The following is a 27,004-nucleotide window of genomic DNA, read 5'->3' on the forward strand; positions in this document are numbered from 1 at the left end:
TGCCCCATGTAGGCCCCACCCCTCAGAGTAAAGGGTCAATGGTCATGTGGATCTGGTCTCTGTTCCGCCTGCTCCCATTGGAGGAGTGCAGGTAAGGCTCCTCCTTCTGACATAGGACGTGACGTGTCAGGATCTTTCGGAATGTGTTCCTGAAGTCCTGGATGCGGTAGGCATAGATAACGGGGTTGACGGCTGAGTTGGCATGTGACAGCATGATGGCTATGTACATGACGGGGGCCGGCTTGCACAGGTCCTTGTAAAACAGGGTCAGGCAGTTGAGGATGTGCACGGGCAGCCAGCATAGGGCAAACAGCCCCACAATGATGGACAGAGACTTGGCGGCACGGATCTCGCGTTGCAGGAGCCCGTGATGGTGGCTGTCCCCATTGCTGCTCACTGAGCACTTGAGTTCAATCTGGTGCATCTGCTTGCGGGCCACAGTGAAGATCTTCACATAGATGCCCAGCATGATAAACAGAGGAGGCAGGACGCAGCCGAAGAAGTTGAAGTAGACCATGTAGTGCATGTCCACCACACTCTCAAACAGGCAGTTAAGCTTGCAGCTGCTCAGGAAGTCACCTGCACTGCCCAGATCATCCACCAGGTGGGGGATGGTGGTACTGGCATTGTCCCCCAAAGACTTGCCATTCGTCAGGCTACTGGAGACATTCTGACGGCAGGAAGTCACCTTCAGGTTCCAACCCAGGAATGGGATGAGGCCGATGACGAAAGACAGGATCCATAAGATGGCGATGATTCGTCTGGCCCTCGTACCCGTCACCAGCTCCTTGTACCTGGATAAGAGGATGAGGGAAGACCAAAAAGATGCTGGTTAATATCCATGGGGGTTATAAATGGGTATTATTTTCTTTTCCCTAAGAGTTGTGACTGAGTGCCCTTAACAGCCACAGTGGCCCTCTATCAAGCATTATGGTGCTTATGCTGCACACCTATTCATGATTAAAATAACGTAATAATGAGTTATTACAGAAAGACAATAGGGCAATAGAGAAGCAAATGTGCTGTCCTTGAAGTTCTTCCAACTGAACATTAAATTAGAGCCTGTGAGAGGAGTAATATATCATTTCCATCTTACTGTCTAAAGCAGGGTACCAATACAAAACGAGACATCATTCCAACAGACTTCTGGGTGGTTCCACCAATTAGGTGCCTTTTGAGTAGTGTAACTTGGTAAAAAAATATATAATCATGTTTTCCCATCTCAAGAGGTTAAATACCAAAAAGGGTTAACGATTTCATCGTAATTCAGTTATACATCCCATTGTGACAGAGGGAATGGGGGAATACAAGCTTCACAAAACAATTGAAATTGTGAAAACGTTTCTAGCCTGTCTATCTGTGGGTAACATTGGCGTGTTATGCTCGACCCAAAAAGAAAAGGGCCAGAACCAGCTCACCTACTTTAACACTATGATTTGACTATTAGATGTTCAATGTTTCCTTGAATACATTTTTTTTTAAAAGCATAGTTTCACCATATTAAAACAAAAGTTCAGTTCACGTAACAGAGTTGATCTTAAAACAAGGGACAGTTTTTATGAATCACTAAATCACATGAAATAAATAATAATCTTCAGAAATGACTTTGTCAAACCACAAAATATCTAGGGCTTTATAATGATGGTGAAAACTTGGAGAAATGTTGGTGTTAAGTCGGTTAAAATCACAGTGGGTGCACAGAGGGACATGTCAAAATGCACAATTATTGCTCTTTAGCAAGTCTTTATTCATATAAAAAACCTGATTTATTGAACTTTCCATGTGGTCTACACTAAAGGGCACTTTATTTAAAATAACAGGCTTTTAAAAGAACATATTTGTGCACAATTTCTACTTAAAATAAAAGACACTCATTTCGTGGAACGACCTTACTATTGATCGAGGTCTGCGTATGAATGCCATTGGGCTCCATATGCTCTGTTCCAATATCCATAGCATAGGCTACCATTTATTAAGGAATGTGTTGTATAGGGAATGCATTCTAAGTGGCATATTAGTATTAATATTGGAACGTTACGTAATCTATGATCGAATCAATGTAAGAATTTGATAAAAAGCAAAAAAAACTGAATCAGCTGCAGCGAACAGGAGTATTGCACAAAGAATGAGAATTTGGCAATTTGTGATGTGTTGAGCAAGTAAGAAGTTAAGAATTTACTTATATATTGGCTAACTGTTACACCACATTTCAGTGAGCACATTGATTCCGAGACAGGCATGTGAAAGGAAAAACCGTCAGAGTACAACTTATCACCTGTCTAAGAACAACAGTCTATACAGTGATGAACACACAGAAGTTATACAGTGCCTTCGGAAAGTATTCAGACCCACAACATGTCTATCTATATAAGGTCCCACAGTTAACAGTGCATGTCCGACCTACCCGTAGCACTCACGTCTGTCGTCATGAAGTGCTTTGAAAGGCTGGTCATGGCTCACATCAACACCATTATCCCAGAAACCCTAGACCCACTCCAATTTGCATACCACCCCAACAGATCCACTGATGATGCAACCTCTATTGCACTCCACACTGTCCTTTCCCACCTGGACAAAAAGAACACCTATGTGAGAATGCTATTCATTGACTACAGCTCCGCGTTCAACACCATAGTGCCCTCAAAGCTCCTCACTAAGCTAAGGACCCTGGGACTAAACACCTCCCTCTGCAACTGGATCCTGGTCTTCCTGACGGGCCACCCCCAGGAGGTAAGGTTAGGTAACAACACATCCACCACGTGGATCCTCAACACAGGGGCCCCTCAGGGGTGTGTGTTCAGTCCCATCCTGTACTCCCTGTTCACTCATGACTGCATGGCCAGGCACAACTCCAACATCATCATTAAGTTTTCCGACCCCTCCTGTCTCAGCCTCCAGTATTTATGCTGCAGTAGTTTGTGTCGGGGGGCTAGGGTCAGTTTGTTATATCTGGAGTACTCCTATCCTATTCAGTGTCCTGTGTGAATTTAAGTGTGCTCTCTCTGATTCTCTCTTTCTTTCTCTCTCTCGGAGGACCTGAGCCCTAGGACCATGCCTCAGGACTACCTGACATGATGACTCCTTGCTGTCCCTAGTCCACCTGGCCGTGCTGCTGCTCCAGTTTCAACTGTTCTGCCTTATTATTATTGGACCATGCTGGTCATTTATGAACATTTGAACATCTTGGCCATGTTCTGTTATAATCTCCACCCGGCACAGCCAGAAGAGGACTGGCCACCCCACATAGCCTGATTCCTCTCTAGGTTTCTTCCTAGGTTTTGGCCTTTCTAGGGAGTTTTTCCTAGCCACCGTGCTTCTACACCTGCATTGCTTGCTGTTTGTGGTTTTAGGCTGGGTTTCTGTACAGCACTTTGAGATATCAGCTGATGTACGAAGGGCTATATAAATACATTTGATTTTGATTTGATTTGGACTATAGGAACAAGTGGACTGAGCACGCCCACATTCTCATCGACGGGACTGTAGTGGAGCAGGTTGAGAGTTTCAAGTTCCTTGGTGTCAACATCACCAACAAACTATCATGGTCTTAAACACACTAAGACAGTCTTGGAGAGGGCACGACATAGCCTGTGGATGTCGATTAAGGCAGCCCCCCGCACCTTTTCCTTACGGCGGAAGTTCAGCGTTACGGCAGGATTTAAATTGAAAAATAATGTTCCTGCGCTAGCGGAGAATGCATTCCCCGTAAACCAGTGGCAAACCATGACTATAGGACCTAGGCCTTCAGAGGAACCAAAAATCTCCCATTATGTTGTATCAAACTCAGAAATAAAATAAAAAATTGAAAACATAGCATCACTTAATGAACCCGACATTGTATATGTTGTAGTCAGACCATTCTAGTTGTAGTGAAGGAGGAGCAATGCTTTTTGATGACATTATGAATGAATCAAACAGGCCTGTCCGTGCTTCAGGCTGCCGCACACACAGTGACAGTTCAGCATGGACACAACATGACACACAGAATAAAATAATGCAACTAGCAAAACAAAAAACACACTGTTTACATAACCTATGGTAGCCTAACACCACTATCACACTATCACCCATAGTAATAACAACAGTGTCACATCAACAGTGACAGGCTCAAGGTGCTGAATGGACAGCGACCGCAGGCTAATACCTGTGCACTCCATGGAGCTGAAGGAGAGACAGGTTTGGTCAAACACATAGACACGGCTGATAAGACAGGCAACAGCAGTCACACACAGCATCAAATAACGTTAAAGATAAAGTATCCCATTCACTCCAGTAGGCCCCTTGAAATCAGAACAATACAAAAGCATAACCATTTCATTTCCAAAAGGAAATGAACAAACCAGATATTACTTCCCTTTGCAAATTATTTGATCACGTTCATCACACTAACCGGTGATCTGAGGTTTAAATGCAACAATGATTCACAGTCATTATTTTCAAAGAGCTGTCTAACAGCAAGCAAGCTGCAACAAAACAGCACCACTCACCAGATGATGATCATTTGGAAAAGAAGTTTGAAAGAAGTTCATCTTGATCATCCTGTATAAACACAAACTCACTTCCTTGACAACAAACAAGAACTTTGAGGAAATCTGTCAGAACAAGTTCACAAATAAAAAACATATTTATTCCTCATATAGGGATTTTAAAGATACGGGAATGAGTTTGAACTCGTGGAAAGATATCAGGGAGGTAATTGGGATAGATGTGGTAAAGAGGTCAATGGAATTCATACTGTGGGGGTTAGAAGGATGCTGGATTGGCGCACATTTGACAAATCTGATCTAAGAAAGCGGATATTTCTCAAGTCCGTCATGATTTATGTGTTGCAACAGGCCCACAATGTGGTTATTGCTGCATAACATGTAGAAGTTGTCCCTTTTCCGGTTTAGAAAAAGTGACTGCTAAACTCCCATTTGTATAAGCTTTTAGAATAACTAGCACACAGAAATCAGTTTTGAACTGTAATGCAGTTGATTGATAACGATGACATGAACATGTGTTGGGGTGGACATCCATACAAGCGTTATACTCTGGTATTTACCTCAACATAGTGTGAAATACACATATAAATAATAGCCTAAATGTAGGGTCATTTTGTTTGGGGGAGATTCGGGATGGAGATGCAGGTGGGAAAATGGTGTAATCTTTTTACTTCATGCTGTCTTGGCTGAGCTTCTATTGTCATGCACTGGGAAACAGATTCCAACATCTCAGAAGAGGTGAGGTCTTTTCGTTTAGTCAGTTGCTTGTAATTACCTGGAAGGCTATAGAGATTAGCCTTGAATCACTATGAGTGACGCGGTGCAGAGCAATTTATTGGATGCGTATGAGAGCTTCCCAATGCGCTAGAAGTATGATTGCTCTGACTTCTGCAGAGGCCTGTATCACAGTAAATGCTGTACGGGCCACTGCAGACTTCAGATTGACCATGCAGAGCCAAGCGTGGGAAAACTACTGCTTGACCCAATTATTATTTTACTTTGCCCTCACTAGAGAAATGTCTAGGCCCGTCCCTTTTTTTAAACGGTCCCACCCATTGCAAGTCAAAATGTTTGTTTACAACATTTTGTTTGTTTACATCCCTGCTAGTGAGAATTTCTCCTTTGCCAAGATAATCCATCCACCTGGCAGGTGTGGCATATCAAGAAGCATGATCATTTACAGGTGCACCAATAAAAGGCCACTCTAAAATGAGCATTTTTGTTACACAACACAATGCCGCAGATGTCTCAAGTTTTGAGGGAGTGTGCAAATGGCATGCTGACTGCAGGAATGTCCACCAGAGCTGTTGCCAGAGAATTTAATGTTAATTTCTCAACCATAAACTGCCTCCAACGTCATTTTGTCAGTACGTCCAACCGGTCGCACAACCACAGACACGTGTAACCACACCAGCTTCTTCACCTGTGGGATCGTCTGAGACCAGCCACCCGGACAGCTGATGAAAGTATTTCAGCCGAGAAGTATTTCTGTCTGTAAAAAACAACTTTTGTGGGAACAACTCATTCTGATTGGCTGGGCCTAGCTCCCCAGTGAGTGGGCCTGACTCTCAAGTGGGTGGGCCTATGCCTTCCCAGGCCCACCCATGGCTGCGCCCCTGCCCAGTCATGTGAAATCCATAGATTAGGGCCCAATTAATTCATTTCAATTGACTGATTTCCTTCTATGAACTGTAATTGTTGCATGTTGCATTTATATTTTTGTTCAGTATAATTTTAAAAAATAAATCCTTAGGCCTCCTCTGGTTCTACACTGCCAAAAACGCTGCATATGTCGGCTTAATCAAAAATGACCTTTAAAGGTGCACTATACAGAAATCGCTCTGCCATTTCGTGGTTGCTAAAACTCACATTTCAAGGTGAATTTGGTCGGGTCACCCAAAAAGTTGAATATTGCAGTTTTCATTTTCTATTACGCAAGGTGTAACGCTTCAGCGATACAGATTGAACAGAACCCTAACACTGAGTTCTCACGCCAAACCATGAAACCATATAGCAAATATACAGTAGATATAGGATAATCAAATCAAAGTTTATTGGTCATGTACACAGTTTAAGCATGAACATTTGTTGTCAGTGCTCATGTGACTTCACTTTTCTCTGATTATAGCATGTAATAATGACATATAATGTCATTATAGTTGAGTCACTAGCCACGATAATCATGTAAACGATATTTCCGCATGATGTTTCCTCTAGGACGACAAATATCAACGACTATTAAAGTAATCTACATACACTCTTTAAGTGCAATGGAAAAAAAATACTTTTTGGTTTTATTGAAAAAGATGAAGTGGTCGTTCTCTGATGCAAATGTTTTTCCCTTCCCTCCTCATGAAACAGCCACAATTTGCCAGGACAAATTTCATACAAGTTAAGTTTCACAGGCAACAGTAGCTCATTTGACAAGATAACCGTGGCTTTCAATCATTACCTACAGTATTAGTACTGTAGCACCTCAGACGCCAAGGCCTCAAAACAGATGACTGGGACTTTAATAATGCAGCAGTAAATGATTCTACCTCTCTCCCTATTTCTCCATTTCCCCATCACCTCAGTGAAGGATGCTGTGCCCCCAGTGCCATCAATAATCCACAGACAGCCATGACCATGTTTAGGGACCTGAAGTGATGGCCCTAAGGCTATAGGGTGGACACACATCACTCCTTCCTCTCTCTCCTTCTCTCATCATCCATCCATTTCTCAGTCTCTCTCTCTCGTCTTAGTCCTCTAACCTGTAAGTCAAGCCCAGAAAGGTTTGTGTTCCAGACAGTGACTAATATCTGGGGGTGGACAGCTCTCTCACTCTCTCTGTCTCTCTCACTCTCTGTCTCCCTCACATGCTCCCTCTTTCTCTCTCCCCCTCACACACTCTCTATTTATGTCTCCCTCTCTCTCCTTCTCTGTCTCTTTCTCCTACTCTCTATCTCACTTTCCCTCGGGCCCTCTCTCACTCTCTATATATTATCTCCCTATCTCTGTCTCACTCTCTAGATATTATCTCCCTATCTCTGTCTCGCTCTCTCTGATGGGCTGGTGACATTCCTCACTGTGAGGGCCAGTAAATGAGCGGCTGAGCAGATTAGTTCTGGCATGACGACAGCATGCGGGCATCTCTCTCACTCTCTCTCTGTCTCCCTTTTTTCTGTCCCTCTCTCCCCACACATCCCTTTTCTAACCCCATGGTTCCAGGGCTTCCGCCTGGTGCACATTGCAGCCCACAAACCTCTGCCAGGCTAGTACACAGAGTCAGTAATCACAAAGCACATCTGCTTAAACATGACAGAGATGTCCACAGTATAGCCTCAAACAAAGATGTCCACAGTATAGTCTCAAACAGAGATGTCCACAGTATAGTCTCAAACAGAGATGTCCACAGTATAGCCTCAAACAGAGATGTCCACAGTATAGTCTCAAACAGAGATGTCCACAGTATAGCCTCAAACAGAGATGTCCACAGTATAGCCTCAAACAGAGATGTCCACAGTATAGCCTCAAACAAAGATGTCCACAGTATAGTCTCAAACAGAGATGTCCACAGTATAGTCTCAAACAGAGATGTCCACAGTATAGTCTCAAACAGAGATGTCCACAGTATAGCCTCAAACAGAGATGTCCACAGTATAGTCTCAAACAGAGATGTCCACAGTATAGCCTCAAACAGAGATGTCCACAGTATAGCCTCAAACAAAGATGTCCACAGTATAGTCTCAAACAGAGATGTCCACAGTATAGCCTCAAACAGAGATGTCCACAGTATAGTCTCAAACAAAGATGTCCACAGTATAGTCTCAAACAGAGATGTCCACAGTATAGTCTCAAACAGAGATGTCCACAGTATAGTCTCAAACAGAGATGTCCACAGTATAGTCTCAAACAGAGATGTCCACAGTATAGTCTCAAACAGAGATGTCCACAGTATAGTCTCAAACAGAGATGTCCACAGTATAGTCTCAAACAGAGATATCCACAGTATAGCCTCAAACAGAGATGTCCACAGTATAGCCTCAAGGGGAACAGGTGTTTCTCTTTGACCCAGTGGCAACCTCATGATTCTACCCCCAAGCCATAAGACTCCTGAACATCTAGTCAAATGGCTACCCAGACTATTTGCATTAGCCTACACTTTGATTATGTAAATATCCTGCCCTCACATGGCATAGCACCAGCAGTTCTTATAGATCGGTTCAAGAGATTTGAAGGTGTGATATCTCTATGTGAGATGTGTGATATTATCTGTAGCCACAGGCCAAACTAGTACAGTCATACCAGGATTTAGAGGCTTGGATTCATGGCGATGAGGTGCCACACCTTGTGAACACATGTGAGCACATTCTGCTGTCACTATAGAAGAGAGTAGGCCGAACAGTAAGACTCTCAGGTGGAATCTGGTCTGGGGAATGGAATTATCATCAACACTTTAACACAACCCAGAGCCATACAGTGAATGTATTGCTTGGATGGAAACTATGAATAATGCTGGTGTGTATGAGGCTTGGCTTTATGGTTTTGTACAAACGACATGTGTGAATTTTCTTCAATGTGTGGCAGAATTGTGATAGATAAAGGTGGTGAGGATTGGTTTCTTCTGACTATTTACACTATTTCTTGATGTATTTACATCATATATATTGTGCAAGTTATCCCACTTAAAAAGATGAGAGATGCCTGTAATTTTCATCATAGGTACACTTCAACTATGACAGACAAAATGAGAAGAAAAAAAATCTGGAAAATCACATTGTAGGATTTTCTATTAATTTATTTGCAAATTATGGTGGAAATTAAGTATTTGGTCAATAACAAAAGTTTATCTCAATACTTTGTTATATACCCTTTGTTGGCAATGACAGAGGTCAAACGTTTTCTGTTAAGTCTTCACAAGGTTTTCACACACTGTTGCTGGTATTTTGGCCCATTCCTCCATGCAGATCTCCTCTAGAGCAGTGATGTTTTGGGGCTGTTGCTGGGCAACATGGACTTTCAACTCCCTCCAAAGATTTTCTATGGGGTTGAGATCTGGAGACTGGCTAGGCCACTCCAGGACCTTGAAATGCTTCTTACGAAGCCACTCCTTTGTTGCCCGTGTTTGGGATCATTGTCATGCTGAAAGACCCAGCCACATTTCATCTTCAATGCCCTTGCTGATGGAAGGAGGTTTTCACTCAAAATCTCACGATACATGGCCCCATTCATTCTTTCCGTTACACGGATCAGTCGTCCTGGTCCCTTTGCAGAGGAAAAGCCCCAAAGCATGATGTTTCCACCCCCATGCTTAACAGTAGGTATGGTGTTCTTTGGATGCAACTCAGCATTCTTTGTCCTCCAAACAAGAAGTTTTTACCAAAAAGTTATATTTTGGTTTCATCTGACTATCTGACCATATGACATTCTCCCAATCTTCTTCTGGATCATTCAAATGCTCTCTAGCAAATTTCAGACGGGCCTGGACATGTACTGGCTTAAGCAGGGGGACATGTCTGGCACTGCAGGATTTGAGTCCCTGGCGGCGTAGTGTGTTACTGATGGTAGGCTTTGTTACTTTGGTCCCAGCTTTCTGCAGGTCATTCACTAGGTCCCCCCGTGTGGTTCTGGAATTTTTGCTCACCGTTCTTGTGATCATTTTGACCCCACGGGGTGAGATCTTGCGTGGAGCCCCAGATCGAGGGAGATTATCAGTGGTCTTGTATGTCTTCCATTTCCTAATAATTGCTCCCACAGTTGATTTCTTCAAACCAAGCTGCTTACCTATTGCAGATTCAGTCTTCCCAGCCTGGTGCAGGTCTACAATTTTGTTTCTGGTGTCCTTTGACAGCTCTTTGGTCTTGGCCATAGTGGAGTTTGGAGTGTGACTGTTTGAGGTTGTGGACAGGTGTCTTTTATACTGATAACAAGTTCAAACAGGTGCCATTAATATAGGAAACGAGTAGAGGACAGAGGAGCCTCTTAAAGAAGAAGTTACAGGTCTGTGAGAGCCAGACATCTTGCTTATTTGTAGGTGACCAAATACTTATTTTCCACCATAATTTGCAAATAAAATTCATTAAAAATCCTACAATGTGATTTTCTGGATTTATTTTCTAATTGTGTCTGTCATAGTTGAAGTGAACCTATGATGAAAATTACAGGCCTCTCTCATCTTTTTAAGTGGGAGAACTTGCACAATTGGTGGCTGACTAAATACTTTTTTGCCCCACTGTACATCATATGTTATGTGTGATGACATTAATGTAGTAGAAAAGACCTGTTGCCTGAAACAACTGCAAAAGCCAAAATGACTAACTTTATTGAGACAGCCTGACAATGTTTGGGGCTCAATAGTGGCAAGTCCACACACTTAGTTTGGCAATACCATCCTTCTGAAAAAAGCCTCTAAAAACCAGTTTGGTCTCATTAGCAGAGGAAAGCAGCTTTTCAAGGACACAACACTGGTTCTTTCTGAGCAGAGAGAAACATGTGGGGCCTGAGAACATGAACTGAAGAGACTGTTGGTGAGAGACAGCTCGGTGAAGAAAGCCCTGGCAGGTTTGTTAACTCTTGGAACATGGATAGCCAGAGGCTATGCTATTGGATCTTTCCCTTCAAACGGTATGGTGTGGGTGGAAGAAAATACATAAATAGTTTGATGTCTCTTTCTGGGAAACAAGAAAAGGAAACAAAGGCCCTAAAATGGGTGTGTATTAGTGTTGTCAGAGGGTGAAGAACAGAGCTCCATCTCTCATGGTTTGAAGCATTTGAGTCTGCCTTTTCACTTCCACCAGAGCCAGCTGTGAAAACACTCTGATCTGAGGGAACCACAGTCCCACAAGACTAAGGCCCAGGCACACACACACTCACAAACACAGACACACACACACACACACACACACACACACACACACACACACACACACACACACACACACACACACACACACACACACACACACACACACACACACACACACACACACACACAGTTACATACACAGTCACACACTCACAAACACATACACAAATTAAATCAATTACTAGAGTAGAGTAATTTGAGCTGACCATATACCTTTCTCATTACCACGTGTGTGATGTGGGTCTGAGGTAAAGGGGAAAACCGTAAAAAAGGATGTTTTAAATCCGTCTGGATTTCTAAAAAGGAATGTAGTTATGAGACTATATAATGCATTTGCTGGCATTGAGCAGCAACCTTTCTGTATATGATTATGAGATGTCCTTTTATTTAACACCCCCTGAGGAATAGTCTGTCTGACTCTTCACCCATGAAGGGAATAATGTGAATTACATACTGGGAAGGGAAAAGAAAATTTGACTGATTGAGGACATTCTTGGGAAACATCTGTAAATGGAAAAGCAGCAGTTTGCCTTAAAGGGCAGTTTGCACAAAATAAATAAATAATGTATGCAAAAGTTTATAAAATAAACACATTTTACACTTCTATTTTCACAATTTAAATTACATTTATCAAAAAAGCCCTTCAGTCATATGCGGGTCCTACTTTGTACCAAATGATTACGATGACTACTAACTAGAGGTCGACCGATTATGATTTTTCAACGCCGATACCGATTATTGGAGGACCAAAAAAGCCGATACCGATTATTTGGCTGATTTTTAAAATGTGTTTATTTATTTGTAATATTGACAATTACAACAATACTGAATTAACAGTTATTTTAACTTAATATAATACATCAATAAAATCAATTTAGCCTCAAATAAATAATGAAACATGTTCAATTTGGTTTAACCTTTTGTGTGTAGGGGGCAGTATTTTCATTTTTGGCTAAAAAACGTACCCATTTGAAACGGCCTATTTCTCAGCCCCAGAAACTAGAATATGCATATAATTGTCAGATTAGGATAGAAAACACTCTAAAGTTTCCAAAACTATAAAAAATATTGTCTGTGAGTATAACAGAACTGATATTGCAGGCGAAAGCCTGAGGGAAATCCAATCAGGAAGTGCCTCTTATTTTGAAACCTCTCTGTTCCTATGCACGCCTATCCTCCATTTAAAGGGATATCAAACATATTCCTTTTTCTATGGCTTCCCTAAGGTGTCAACAGTCTTTATACATAGTTTCAGGCTTTTATTTTTAAACTATCATTTCGAAAACAAAACGTTTATTATTTCAGTGAAATACGGAACCGTTCTGTATTTTATCTAACGGGTGGAATCCCTAAGTCTAAATATTCTTCTTACATTGCATGTTATGTCATAATTACGTAAAGTTCTGGCAAATTAGTTCGCAATGAGCCAGGCAGCCCAAACTGTTGCATATACCCTGACTCTGCGTGTAATGAACGCAAGAGAAATGACACAATTTCACCTGGTTAATATTGCCTGCTAAACTGGATTAGTAGTTATAACAAGTGATTATGATTGAATGTTTTTTATAAGATTAATTTTAATGTTTTAATTTTAATGAAGTTTAATGCTAGCTAGCCATTTACCTTGGCTTCTACTGCATTCGCGTAACAGGCAGGCTACTCGTGGAGTGCAATGGTTAGAGCGTTGGACTAGTTAACTGTACGGTTGCAAGATTGGAACCCCTGAGCTGACAAGGTGAAAATCTGTCGTTCTGCCCCTGAACAAGGCAGTTAACCCACCGTTCCTAGGCCGTCATTGAAAATAAAAATGTGTTCTTAACTGACTTGCCTAGTTAAATAAAAGTATAAAAAAATAAAACATTTAAAAAATCGTAAATCGACACCCCAAAATGACAGATTTCAGATTGTTATGAAAACTTGAAATTGGCCCTAATTAATCGGCCATTCCGAATAATCGGTCGACCTCTACTACCAACAGTGGACACACCATGAATCTGAGGCTAAAAACAGGTTCTGTGCACTGACCACCGATGTTACAGTCCGTCCAGGGGACCATGACACAATGTCGCAAGAACGTCCTAAAAATGTCCTCAGTGATGACCCGGGACCAACTAGGAACTAGACAAAACCTCCAGGGGATCATGACACAACATCCCAAGAGTGTCCTAAAAACATCCCTGGGGACAAAGGTTCATGAGGTGGTCACCTGGAATGCATTTCAATTACCAGGTGTGCCTTGTTAAAAGTTAATTTGTGGAATTTCTTTCCTTCTTAATGCGTTTGAGCCAATCAGTTGTGTTGTGACACGGTAGGGGTGGTATACAGAAGATAGCCCTATTTGGTAAAAGACCAAGTCCAAATTATGGCAAGAACAGCTCGAATAAGCAGACACTCCATCATTACTTTAAGACATGAAGGTCAGTCAATACAGAAAATGTAAAGAACTTTGAAAGTTTCTTCAAGTGCAGTCGCAAAAACCATCAAGCGCTATGATGGAACTGGCTCTCATAAGGATCGCCGCAGGAAAGGAAGACCCAGAGTTACCTCTGCTGCAGAGGATAAGTTCATTATAGTTATCAGCCTTAGAAATTGCAGCCCAAATAAATGCTTCACAGAGTTCAAGTAACAGACACATCAACTGTGACTGTGTGAATCTGGCCTTCATGGTAGAATTGCTGCAAATAAACCACCAATAAGAAGAAGAGACTTGCTTGGGCCAAAAAACACGAGCAATGGACATTAGGCCGGTGGAAATTTGTCCTTTGGTCTGGAGTCCAAATTGGAGATTTTTGGTTCCAACCGCCGTGTCTTTGTGAGTAGTGTTGGTGAACGGGTGAAATAATGATCTCCGCATGTGTATTTCCAACAGTGAAGCATAGACGAGGAGGTGTGATGGTGCTTCGTTGGTGACACTGTCTGTGGTTTATTTCGAATTCAAGGCACACTCAACCAGCATGGCTACCACAGCATTCTGCAGCGATAAGCCATCCCATCTGGTTTGTGCTTAGTGGCACTATAATTTGTTTCTCAACAGGACAATGACCCAACACACCTCCAGGCTGTGTAAGGGCTATTTTACCAAGAAGGAGGGTGATGGAGTGCTGCATCAGATGACCTGGCCTCCACAATCCCACAACCTCAACCAAATTGAGATGGTTTGGGATGAGTCGGACCGCAGAATGAAGGAAAAGCAGCCAACAAGTGCTCAGCATATGTGGGAACTCCTTCAAGACAGTTGGAAAAGCATTCCAGGTGAAGCTGGTTGAGAGAATGCCAAGAGTGTGCAAAGTTAGAATGAAGGCAAAGGGTGGCTACTTTGAAGAATCTCAAATATAAAATATATTTAGATTTGTTTAACACTTTTTTGGCTACCTCATGATTCCATATGTGTTATTTCATAGTTTTGATGTCTTCACTATTATTCTACAATGTAGAAAATGATACAAAATAAAGAAGAACCCTTGAATCAGTAGGTGTTCTAAAACTTTTGACCGGTAGTGTACCTATTCAGGTCGCACTTTGACCCCTGCTACAAGGGAAAGGCTAACACTGTTCTGTCTTTGGTGGGTACAGTAACAAAAATACATGTTTCCATTATACAACAGACTTTTATTTTTAAATAAAATGTTGCCTGAATGTGTGTGTGTTATTTTGTTCCTGTTCCTGTGAGTGTCTGTGCATGTGTGTGTAATACAGGTTGAGTCTATACCAAGGTGGTATACATATGCATTGATAGAATCTTTATGAAATCATCCATAACCCCTTCATGAATGTTGCAGTATCATTCACCCTAACTTTTATAACACATTAAACGTCAATGATATGTAATTTCAAAACAAAAGTCCTGTTTTCATTACAGTATTATAAGTTATGTTATATTACAAATACCTGGTTAAATTGAGCTCGATGGTGTTACTGACTGGTTTAGTTCTGCGCAGCACAAGACTTTGATAGCCTCTGTTGAGCTGAAGCCAAGGTGTGAGCTTGTGGAGCTAATGCAAGTCTTCAGGTTTCAGGCAAGTTTTTATTTTTCCTTTATTTAACTAGGCAAGTCAGTTAAGAACAAGTTCTTATTTTCAATGACGGCCTAGGAACAGTGGGTCAACTGCCTTGTTCAGGGGCAGTATGTGCATCAAATTGAGGGAAGTAAGTACATAAAAACATAGATTTTTGAATGTTATTGAAGTTATTACATTATTCATAAAAACGTTGTTACTCATAATTTTACTAATAATAATTTGTACATTTAGCAGAAAAAGTTATTACGTTTACCTTGAAACATTTTATTACGCTTACCGGCAAGTTATTACATTTAATGGATTTATAAAAACAATTCTAAAGTTATTACAAATAGAAAAGTTATGTCATTTACAGGTGTTATTGCATTTACGGTTATTAGAGTGTTTCTTACATAATTTGATAACAAGTGGAGTTCTTAAAGTCTATGAATCTGTGTGGTTTGATTCTGCAAAACTGGCCTCCTCTGTGTCCTCACTGTTACTTTAGGTGGCCACATACAGGTGATCACGTCTCGTTAGGGCCTTTAGTTTTCCCCCTGGCTGCAGGACCAATCAGGCCTCTGGATTCCTGTGAGCAGGAGAAACTCCTGCCCTTAAGTCATACTTTATGCTGATAAACTGCAATTTCAAAATAAATACCCAGCTGATGTCCCAGTTCTTGTCTTGTGAGACAGAAGGTGCAAAGATTTTTTTCTCTATCTGAACCAATTTGTCTCCTCTGTCATTGGGCTGCCAGGCTGGCAGACTGTGTGCCACTACCAGTGTACTCCTCTGCCTCCTCCAGTTCTATATCAATAAGATGACACTGAGGCCAGCCGGTTAGATATCGATCCAGTGGGCCCAGCCATTGTCTCAGACTCTGAGAGGGTGAGAGAGGTCTGATTATCTACTATAGCACCCTTTAAAGTGTACCAGGGGCGGTGCCTCAAGGTGTACATCAATATGCCATTACAACCTTACTGCTTTTCCAATGTCTCTTCAGGCACCCATTGCCTATCAAAAAAGCAAGCCAGAGCCCAGTGCCCCCCACACTATAACACAGTTTTTTATAGGCCTACTGAAAGTATAGGCCTATACAATGAAGATTAACAGTCATGAAATAAACCACCAGGAATGCGTTGGTCTGTGTGGTGTGTTGTAGCCTGTACACCTAAATGAGTTGTCTTGATCTACTTCGACTGCAGATTTTTTAAGTTGCTTTGTCTTTGGAAATATTAGGGCAGCACAAGGATGCACACTCCGGATGAGCCACGGTCATTTGATTATCGGACCGCAGGCTGAATACCTGGTCTCAACTAAGGCCTATTTTACATTGCCTTATTTTTATAACATTTATTCAGTGCCCCAGACTTTTATTGGCCCCAAGGCTATAGGCCTGAAGTAAAATGTTAACCGCCAATGTCCTTCTCTCACATTTTCTCAAGACTTCTGAATTAGGCCTAAAACCATATCAGTACAGACATAAACATAATTTCTATTTTGAACAGAGACATCACTTCTATACCACCGATTACAAGTAAAAGTTTACCTTGATTTATGGATTATTATAATTATAAATCAAGGCATCTCCTAAATTGGTTCAAATTGACCATTTCTATTGGAGTAGCTAGGTTTCCATCCAATTGGCAACAGATTTTCATGTGAATATTCCAAAATCTGCATAAAAACAATATGCACATTTTCCCACTAGATATGTCTTTCCCTCAAATATACTTGTTGCATAACGATAATGAAGTAGTGCACATAAAAAACTTTTGCGGTTAAATTCCCATTGCACCAAATAAAAAATACAAGTTCAATGGGTTTCCATCACGTTCAACTCTACTGACGGTTTTGTCACAAAAAATGTTAACGTTATATAGTGAATGTGTCCACTGGCCGTGGCAGGTGTGCTCTAGCCAACAGATACAGTGCGGGTAGGATAACCTACATGATGAGATTAATATGGGAGAAAAAACAAGATTATTTGTATTTGTCAAACTGCAGACAAGTATCGATCATCATGTCTCCAGAATAAGACCCTCAATATTTATTGGAAAGGAGAATCAATCACCACGCGCACTTTCACCACCTTGTGAAGTTCATCATAATATATTTAATCTGTAGCCTAATAAACTGCATTCTTTCCAAAATCGTAGTGGGAGGACCACAGAATCTATCTATGAAGAGACTCCAAGTTTACTTCGATTTGATGGCTATTATATCAATATTGGTGCATAAAGGCATTTCCATCGCCATTTCTGGCATAATACATTTTACAGACAAAGAAAGATCACACCTTGTCTAGGGTATTTTGTATTGTCGGCATTTGGAAAGTTTACTGACAAATTTGCTGTTTCCATCAGGCCTGTCATGACATTTCTTATCCAACATGTATTTTACTTGCATAAAAAGGTTGAATGGAAACCTTGTTACTGAGGGACAAATAAATCAACTGAAAGGTGGGTCCCCATGTGTCAGACAAAAAATACCCACCAACACAGGCTCCCCACATGGATGTGTTTTGTGCCCAGTCCTGTACACTTTCTGTACTTTCCCATCCTGACAGACACCTCATCAAGTTTGCTGATGACACTGCCCTGAATTGCCTGTTGCATTATGATGATGAACACCGTGGCCAATCCTAAATGACTTTGTAAAGTGGTGTGATGAATCACATTTGGTCCTCAAACCAACAAGACCAAAGACGTGTATCGATTTCAGGAAGCGGACAACACCCACCCCTGCAACATCTATCAGAGGTCAGAACATAGAGTTTGTAGTTGAATACAAATATCTGGGCGTCCTCTTGGACAATAACATTCAGTGGAGTAAATGTGCAGGCCTGATCTACAAAAAGTGTCACACCCTGATCTGTTTCACCTGTCCTTGTGCTTGTCTCCACCCCCTCCAGGTGTCGCCCATCTTCCCCATTATCCCCTAGGTATTTAAACCTGTGTTTTCTGTCTGTCTGTGCCAGTTCGTCTTGTATGTTCCAAGTCAACCATTGTGTTTTTCTCTGTGCGCCTGCCTTTTCTATTCTCTTTTGCTAGTCCTCCCGGTTTTGACCCTTGCCTGTTTTCTGGACTCTGTACCTGCCTGCCTGACCATTCTGCCTGCCCGGACCTTAAGCCTGCCTGCCACACTGTGCCTCCTGGACTCTGAACTGGTTTTGACCTTTTGCCTGTCCACGACCATTCTCTTGCCTACCCCTTTGGATTATGAATAAATATCAAAGACTCAAACCATCTGCCTCCCGTGTCTACATCTGGGTTTCGCCTTGTGCCCTTATAAAAAGGGTCAGCAGAGACACGGGTCTCTTTTCATGTTGACTGTACTATACAGACTCTGTTTTACAAATATATCAACTTTTTGCATTGTTTGTTGGTTTGGTCATGTCACTGTCAGTCAGAAGAACACGCTGAGAAGGATTATAACCACAGCAAGCAAGTTACTTGGAGTCAAACAGACAGGCTTGGATGACAGGGCAGGCAGAATGGTCAGACTCTGTAAACAAGGGCACCCTCATAGATGTCATCCTGACCAACTGGCCCTCCAAATATACCTCCGCTGTCTTCAACCAGGATCTCAGCGATCACTGCCTCATCGCCTGTATCCGCCACGGAGCCGCAGTCAAATGACCACCCACCCCTCATCACTGTCAAACGCTCCCTAAAACACTTCTGTGAGCAGGCCTTTCTAATCGACCTGGCCCGGGTATCCTGGAAGGACATTGACCTCATCCCGTCAGTTGAGGATGCATGGTCATTCTTTAAAAGTAACTTCCTCACCATTTTAGATAAGCATGCTCCGTTCAAAAAATGCAGAACCAAGAACAGATACAGCCCTTGGTTCACTCCAGACCTGACTGCCCTCGACCAGCATAAAAACATCCTGTGGCGGACTGCAATAGCATCGAATAGCCCCCGTGATATGCAACTGTTCAGGGAAGTCAGGAACCAATACACGCAGTCAGTCAGGAAAGCTAAGGCCAGCTTCTTCAGGCAGAAGTTTGCATCCTGTAGCTCCAACTCCAAAAAGTTCTGGGACACTGTGAAGTCCATGGAGAACAAGAGCACCTCCTCCCAGCTGCCCACTGCACTGAGGCTAGGAAACACGATCTCCACCGATAAATCCATGATTATCGAAAACTTCAATAAGCACTTCTCAACGGCTGGCCATGCCTTCCGCCTGGCTACTCCAACCTCGGCCAACAGCTCCGCCCCCCCGTAGTTCCTCACCCAAGCCTCTCCAGGTTCTCCTTTACCCAAATCCAGATAGCAGATGTTCTGAAAGAGCTGCAAAACCTGGACCCGTACAAATCAGCTGGGCTTGACAATCTGGACCCGCTATTTCTGAAACTATCTGCCGCCATTGTCGCAACCCCTATTACCAGCCTGTTCAACCTCTCTTTCATATCGTCTGAGATCCCCAAGGATTGGAAAGCTGCCGCAGTCATCCCCCTCTTCAAAGGGGGAGACACCCTGGACCCAAACTGTTATAGACCTATATCCATCCTGCCCTGCCTATTTTTTATTTATTTTATTTTATTTCACCTTTATTTAACCAGGTAGGCTAGTTGAGAACAAGTTCTCATTTGCAACTGCGACCTGGCCAAGATAAAGCATAGCAGTGTGAACAGACAACACAGAGTTACACATGGAGTAAACAATTTAGCAGTGTCTTAGCAAGTCTTCGAAAGCCAAGTCAACAAACAGGTCACTGACCATCTCGAATCCCACCGTACCTTCTCCGCTGTGCAATCTGGTTTCCGAGCCGGTCACGGGTGCACCTCAGCCACACTCAAGGTACTAAACGATATCATAACCGCCATCGATAAAAGACAGTACTGTGCAGCCGTCTTCATCGACCTCGCCAAGGCTTTCGACTCTGTCAATCACCATATTCTTATCGGCAGACTCAACAGCCTCGGTTTTTCGGATGACTGCCTTGCCTGGTTCACCAATTACTTTGCAGACAGAGTTCAGTGTGTCAAATCGGAGGGCATGCTGTCCGGTCCTCTGGCAGTCTCTATGGGGGTGCCACAGGGTTCTATTCTCGGGCCGACTGCTCTCCTACTGCTCTCTCCTCGTCCGCCCACGTGTTCTCGCACACCCCGAGAGCTTCTGGTCAGCGGGGTGGTGGCACCGGGATCCTCATCTCTCCCAAGTGGTCTTTCTCTCTTTCTCCCCTTACCCATCTGTCTATTGCCTCCTTTGAATTCCATGCTGTCACAGTTACCAGCCCTTTCAAGCTTAACATCCTTATCATTTATCGCCCTCCAGGTTCCCTCGGAGAGTTCATCAATGAGCTTGATGCCTTGATAAGCTCCTTTCCTGAGGACGGCTCACCTCTCACAGTTCTGGGCGACTTTAACCTCCCCACGTCTACCTTTGACTCATTCCTCTCTGCCTCCTTCTTTCCACTCCTCTCCTCTTTTGACCTCACCCTCTCACCTTCCCCCTACTCACAAGGCAGGCAATACGCTTGACCTCATCTTTACTAGATGCTGTTCTTCCACTAACCTCATTGCAACTCCCCTCCAAGTCTCCGACCACTACCTTGTATCCTTTTCCCTCTCGCTCTCATCCAACACTTCCCACACTGCCCCTACTCGGATGGTATCGCGCCGTCCCAACCTTCGCTCTCTCTCCCCCGCTACTCTCTCCTCTTCCATCCTATCATCTCTTCCCTCTGCTCAAACCTTCTCCAACCTATCTCCTGATTCTGCCTCCTCAACCCTCCTCTCCTCCCTTACTGCATCCTTTGACTCTCTATGTCCCCTATCCTCCAGGCCGGCTCGGTCCTCCCCTCCCGCTCCGTGGCTCGACGACTCATTGCGAGCTCACAGAACAGGGCTCCGGGCAGCCGAGCGGAAATGGAGGAAAACTCGCCTCCCTGCGGACCTGGCATCCTTTCACTCCCTCCTCTCTACATTTTCCTCCTCTGTCTCTGCTGCTAAAGCCACTTTCTACCATTCTAAATTCCAAGCATCTGCCTCTAACCCTAGGAAGCTCTTTGCCACCTTCTCCTCCCTCCTGAATCCCCCCTCCTCCCTCTCTGCAGATGACTTCGTCAACCATTTTGAAAAGAAGGTCGATGACATCCGATCCTCGTTTGCTAAGTCAAACGACACCGCTGGTTCTGCTCACACTGCCCTACCCTATGCTCTGACCTCTTTCTCCCCTCTCTCTCCAGATGAAATCTTGCGTCTTGTGACGGCCGGCCGCCCAACAACCTGCCCGCTTGACCCTATCCCCTCCTCTCTTCTCCAGACCATTTCCGGAGACCTTACCTCACCTCGCTCATCAACTCATCCCTGACCGCTGGCTACGTCCCTCCCGTCTTCAAGAGAGCGAGAGTTGCACCCCTTCTGAAAAAACCTACACTCGATCCCTCCGATGTCAACAACTACAGACCAGTATCCCTTCTCTCTTTTCTCTCCAAAACTCTTGAGCGTGCCGTCCTTGGCCAGCTCTACCGCTATCTCTCTCAGAATGACCTTCTTGATCCAAATCAGTCAGGTTTCAAGAATAGTCATTCAACTGAGACTGCTCTTCTCTGTATCACGGAGGCGCTCCGCACTGCTAAAGCTAACTCTCTCTCCTCTGCTCTCATCCTTCTAGACCTATCGGCTGCCTTCGATACTGTGAACCATCAGATCCTCCTCTCCACCCTCTCCGAGTTGGGCATCTCCGGCGCGGCCCACGCTTGGATTGCGTCCTACCTGACAGGTCGCTCCTACCAGGTGGCGTGGCGAGAATCTGTCTCCTCACCACGCGCTCTCACTACTGGTGTCCCCCAGGGCTCTGTTCTAGGCCCTCTCTTATTCTCGCTATACACCAAGTCACTTGGCTCTGTCATAACCTCACATGGTCTCTCCTATCATTGCTATGCAGACGACACACAATTAATCTTCTCCTTTCCCCCTTCTGATGACCAGGTGGCGAATCGCATCTCTGCATGTCTGGCAGACATATCAGTGTGGATGACGGATCACCACCTCAAGCTGAACCTCAGCAAGACGGAACTCCTCTTCCTCCCGGGGAAGGACTGCCCGTTCCATGATCTCGCCATCACGGTTGACAACTCCATTGTGTCCTCCTCCCAGAGCACTAAGAACCTTGGCGTGATCCTGGACAACACCCTGACGTTCTCAACTAACATCAAGGCGGTGTCCCGTTCCTGTAGGTTCATGCTCTACAACATCCGCAGAGTACGACCCTGCCTCACACAGGAAGCGGCGCAGGTCCTAATCCAGGCACTTGTCATCTCCCGTCTTGATTACTGCAACTCGCTGTTGGCTGGGCTCCCTGCCTGTGCCATTAAACCCCTACAACTCATCCAGAACGCCGCAGCCCGTCTGGTGTTCAACCTTCCCAAGTTCTCTCACGTCACCCCGCTCCTCCGCTCTCTCCACTGGCTTCCAGTTGAAGCTCGCATCCGCTACAAGACCATGGTGCTTGCCTACGGAGCTGTGAGGGGAACGGCACCTCAGTACCTCCAGGCTCTGATCAGGCCCTACACCCAAACAAGGGCACTGCGTTCATCCACCTCTGGCCTGCTCGCCTCCCTACCACTGAGGAAGTACAGTTCCCGCTCAGCCCAGTCAAAACTGTTCGCTGCTCTGGCCCCCAATGGTGGAACAAACTCCCTCACAACGCCAGGACAGCGGAGTCAATCACCACCTTCCGGAGACACCTGAAACCCCACCTCTTCAAGGAATACCTAGGATAGGGTAAGTAAGGGTAAGTAATCCTTCTCACCCCCCAACAAGATTTAGATGCAAGTGGCTGTTCCACTGGTTGTCATAAGGTGTATGCACCAATTTGTAAGTCGCTCTGGATAAGAGCGTCTGCTAAATGACTTAAATGACTCTTTTCTCTGTATATATCAATGATGTTGCTCTTGCTGCGGGCGATTCCCTGATCCACCTCTACGCAGACGACACCATTCTATATACTTTCGGCCCGTCATTGGACACTGTGCTATCAAACCTCCAAACGAGCTTCAATGCCATACAGCACTCCTTCCGTGGCCTCCAACTGCTCTTCAACGCGAGTAAAACCAAATGCATGCTTTTCAACCGATCGCTGCCTGCACCCGCATGCCCGACTAGCATCACCACCCTGGATGGTTCCGACCTTGAATATGTGGACATCTATAAGTACCTAGGTGTCTGGCTAGACTGCAAACTCTCCTTCCAGACTCACATCAAACATCTCCAATCGAAAATCAAATCAAGAGTCGGCTTTCTATTCCGCAACAAAGCCTCCTTCACTCACGCTGCCAAGCTTACCCTAGTAAAACTGACTATCCTACCGATCCTCGACTTCGGCGATGTCATCTACAAAATGGCTTCCAACACTCTACTCAGCAAACTGGATGCAGTCTATCACAGTGCCATCCGTTTTGTCACTAAAGCACCTTATACCACCCACCACTGCGACTTGTATGCTCTAGTCGGCTGGCCCTCACTACATATTCGTCGCCAGACCCACTGGCTCCAGGTCATCTACAAGTCCATGCTAGGTAAAGCTCCGCCTTATCTCAGTTCACTGGTCACGATGGCAACACCCATCCGTAGCACGCGCTCCAGCAGGTGTATCTCACTGATCATCCCTAAAGCCAACACCTCATTTGGCCGCCTTTCGTTCCAGTACTCTGCTGCCTGTGACTGGAACGAATTGCAAAAATCGCTGAAGTTGGAGACTTTTATCTCCCTCACCAACTTCAAACATCAGCTATCCGAGCAGCTAACCGATCGCTGCAGCTGTAAATAGTCTATAGGTAAATAGCCCACCCATTTTCACCTACCTCATTCCCATACTGTTTTTATACTGTTTTTATTTATTTACTTTTCTGCTCTTTTGCACACCAATATCTCTACCTGTACATGACCATCTGATCATTTATCACTCCAGTGTTAATCTGCACAATTGTATTATTCGCCTACCTCCTCATGCCTTTTGCACACATTGTATATAGACTGCCCATTTTTTCTACTGTGTTATTGACTTGCTAATTGTTTACTCCATGTGTAACTCTGTGTTGTCTGTTCACACTGCTTTATCTTGGCCAGGTCGCAGTTGTCGCAGTTGCAAATGAGAACTTGTTCTCAACTAGCCTACCTGGTTAAATAAAGGTGAAATAAATTAAAAAATAAATAAATAAAAGATCTTTAAGGTTAGGGCCCTCAACAAGGATCACAAAATCCATTAAGACCCAAGCCACACCCTGTACCTGGACTTCTAACTACTCCCATCTGGGTGCAGGTATAGGGCACCCGTCTGCAGGAAAAACAGTACAAGACAATCATTTGTGCCAGGTGTGATATTTCTAAAATATATCAAATATTTGTAGATTTGTTTAACACTTTTTTGGTTACTACATGATTCCATATGTGTTATTACATAGTTTTGATGTCTTCACTATTGTTCTACAATGTAGAAAACCCTTGAATGGGTAGGTGTGTCCAAACTTCTGACTAGTACTGTCTGTCTAAAAGAGCTGAGAGCAAGTTCAAACAAAGGGCTCTATTCAATCCGTATTGTGGAAGTTCAGCATTACAGGGTGATTAAATGTATAGGCAATGTTCCCACAATAGCAGATACGGTAAACGCTGCATTAGTCGGCTCAATCGGAAATTACCTTTACATTTCTATCGCTTCAACAATACAGATTGAATAGAGCCCAAAGTGTAGCAATAGTTATAGACACAGATGTGGTGGCATAGAGGGATGATAAGAATGCAGTTAAAATCCCAGGTAACAACATGGTGAAGAATTATTACTGTACATGTATGAACATGCACAATGTAATCATGTATGTCAAAGATGCTCATGTGATCACTGTTTGTAAGACGGGTTGTTTGTGTGTATGTCCCTAACCTTGCCAACAGACAAAGACCACTGAATGGATTGGTGGTTCACCAATCACAGCCATAATGGGCTCAGCAACAGTACCAAATGGTGATGTGTAATGAAATCAGAGTGGGCATACCCAGGTAGGTCGGTAGGAAGATTTATTTCTTAAACAACGTTCTTTTGGGTCCATATGGCAACGTCCTGACAACTGGTACACTGAATGTCCTGGCAACATCCTAAAAACGTTCTGACGTGGTTTACAATGACGTCCCGAGAACATTCCCCTGTGACCATCACGAGCCGTCCCATTGACAGGCACAAATTATGTCCTGGGAACTGCCCAAAAACCTTTTTAAGGGATGACCATGACATAACGTCCTGAAAAGGTCTTCAGGGACGTACACAGAACAAACAGAGAACTAGACAAAACCTCCAGGGGACCAAGACACAACATCCCAATAACGTCCTAAAAACATCCTTTTGATGTCCCCTGGACAAACAGTGAACTAGACAAAACCTCAAAGAGACCATGACACAACGTCCGAAGAATGTCCTAAAAATGTCCCTGGGATGAACCGGGAATTAGACAAAACCTCTAGGGGACAATGACACAGTGGCCTGACCACTTTAGACAACCATTTTGTGACGTTCCAGGGGTTGTCCTAACAACTCATTAAATGTTGTTTGCAGGGTAACTGTTATGAATTTGTATTGTGAATGTGTTGTCTACTGTATTCTTCTTGTTCTTTTTCTTAACGCCATTTTAAACCTGTACATGGTACAATAAGGTCAGTAAAGTAGCCCCAATTGAAGTCAGTCTTGAAAAACATTTGTATCGGGTTAATTATTTGTATCTTTCCTTAATTACTCCTAAGTACATGCTATTGATTCACTTAAATCACAAAACACTGACGCTCAATGTTTGTCAAGCTATCAAAATGCATAATAGGGTACTCACCTGAGGGGTATTTTGACGGCCAAATATCTATCAATTGCAACTGCAAGGAGGCTAAAAATTGAGCTTTGAGTCAGTACCAAAACAAAACAGGCAAGGAAAAGACATCCATAGAAGTCCAAAAATATACCGATGCTTATGGTTATGGCAAAGGGGATGGCAAGGCAACCCACCAAAATATCTGCCACAGCCAAAGACACCAAAAAGTAGTTCGTAGTGGTTTTCAGAGTGGTGTTGATGGCGACAGCCCAGCAAACCAATACATTGCCAGAGATGGATAAAATAGCTATAAATATCTCAAATACAATGTAGTACTGAATCATCTCAGCAAATATTTCAGAACATTAGGTCTGTCAGAAATAAAAGTGTTCTAGTGGGTCCAAAAGAGATAGTGTTTTTGCTGTAGTCCAAAAAAAATCCAAAAGTATGGTTTGCGAAAACAGCCATCTGTGAAAAGAGAAAAGACCATATAGGATACTTTACTGTTCTCCAAAGAAAACCCTGTAATTACAATTGTTTGAAATGTGAATTATGTGCAGCTTCGTTATCATGCGTCTTACAAAAATGATATGGTAACCTATTACACCTTGTCTAACCAAGCCACATGTTAGCCAATAGACTTCAAAAACATGTAAACTAATATTTGCAAACAATTTCTGAATTTCTTTTTGGGTTGCTTACCCCTCTTGAAACTTTGCATTATTTGCCGGTCCTTTGAAAATATACTACACTCCTCCAAGTATCTGTTGCGAGGCGGTATTGGAGACTCACTTTGGAGACTCACTAGCTCCGTTCAACACATGGTATTTGAAGTAACGAAAAAATATATATTAGAGAGTAGGCTAGCCACGCCT

General features: G+C 43.4%; 1 protein-coding gene across 1 annotated transcript; it reads right to left on the minus strand.

The window, feature by feature from the left end:
- On the minus strand, positions 1–26,942 carry adora2b (adenosine A2b receptor). The gene is made up of 3 exons (XM_035781433.1): positions 26,832–26,942; positions 26,154–26,597; positions 1–794 (listed from the first exon to the last, which is right to left on the minus strand). The coding sequence occupies exons 2-3, from the start codon at positions 26,471–26,473 to the stop codon at positions 23–25; spliced, it is 1,092 nt and encodes a 363-aa protein (XP_035637326.1). The 5' UTR covers positions 26,474–26,597; positions 26,832–26,942; the 3' UTR covers positions 1–22.
- Positions 26,943–27,004: the final 62 nt, after the last annotated feature.

This window comes from Oncorhynchus keta, chromosome 11, assembly GCF_023373465.1.
Source record: "Oncorhynchus keta strain PuntledgeMale-10-30-2019 chromosome 11, Oket_V2, whole genome shotgun sequence".
In the NCBI taxonomy this organism is placed as follows: domain Eukaryota; kingdom Metazoa; phylum Chordata; class Actinopteri; order Salmoniformes; family Salmonidae; genus Oncorhynchus; species Oncorhynchus keta.

What these genes read in the sequence shown, in the direction of transcription:
- adora2b (XM_035781433.1), bottom strand. Translation starts at nt 26,473, where the DNA reads ATGATTCAGTACTACATTGTATTTGAGATATTTATAGCTATTTTATCC. An exon ending in GCCGTCAAAATACCCCTCAG is followed by an intron (nt 795 to 26,153) that starts GTGAGTACCCTA and finishes CCTCTTATCCAG; the next exon opens with GTACAAGGAGCTGGTGACGG.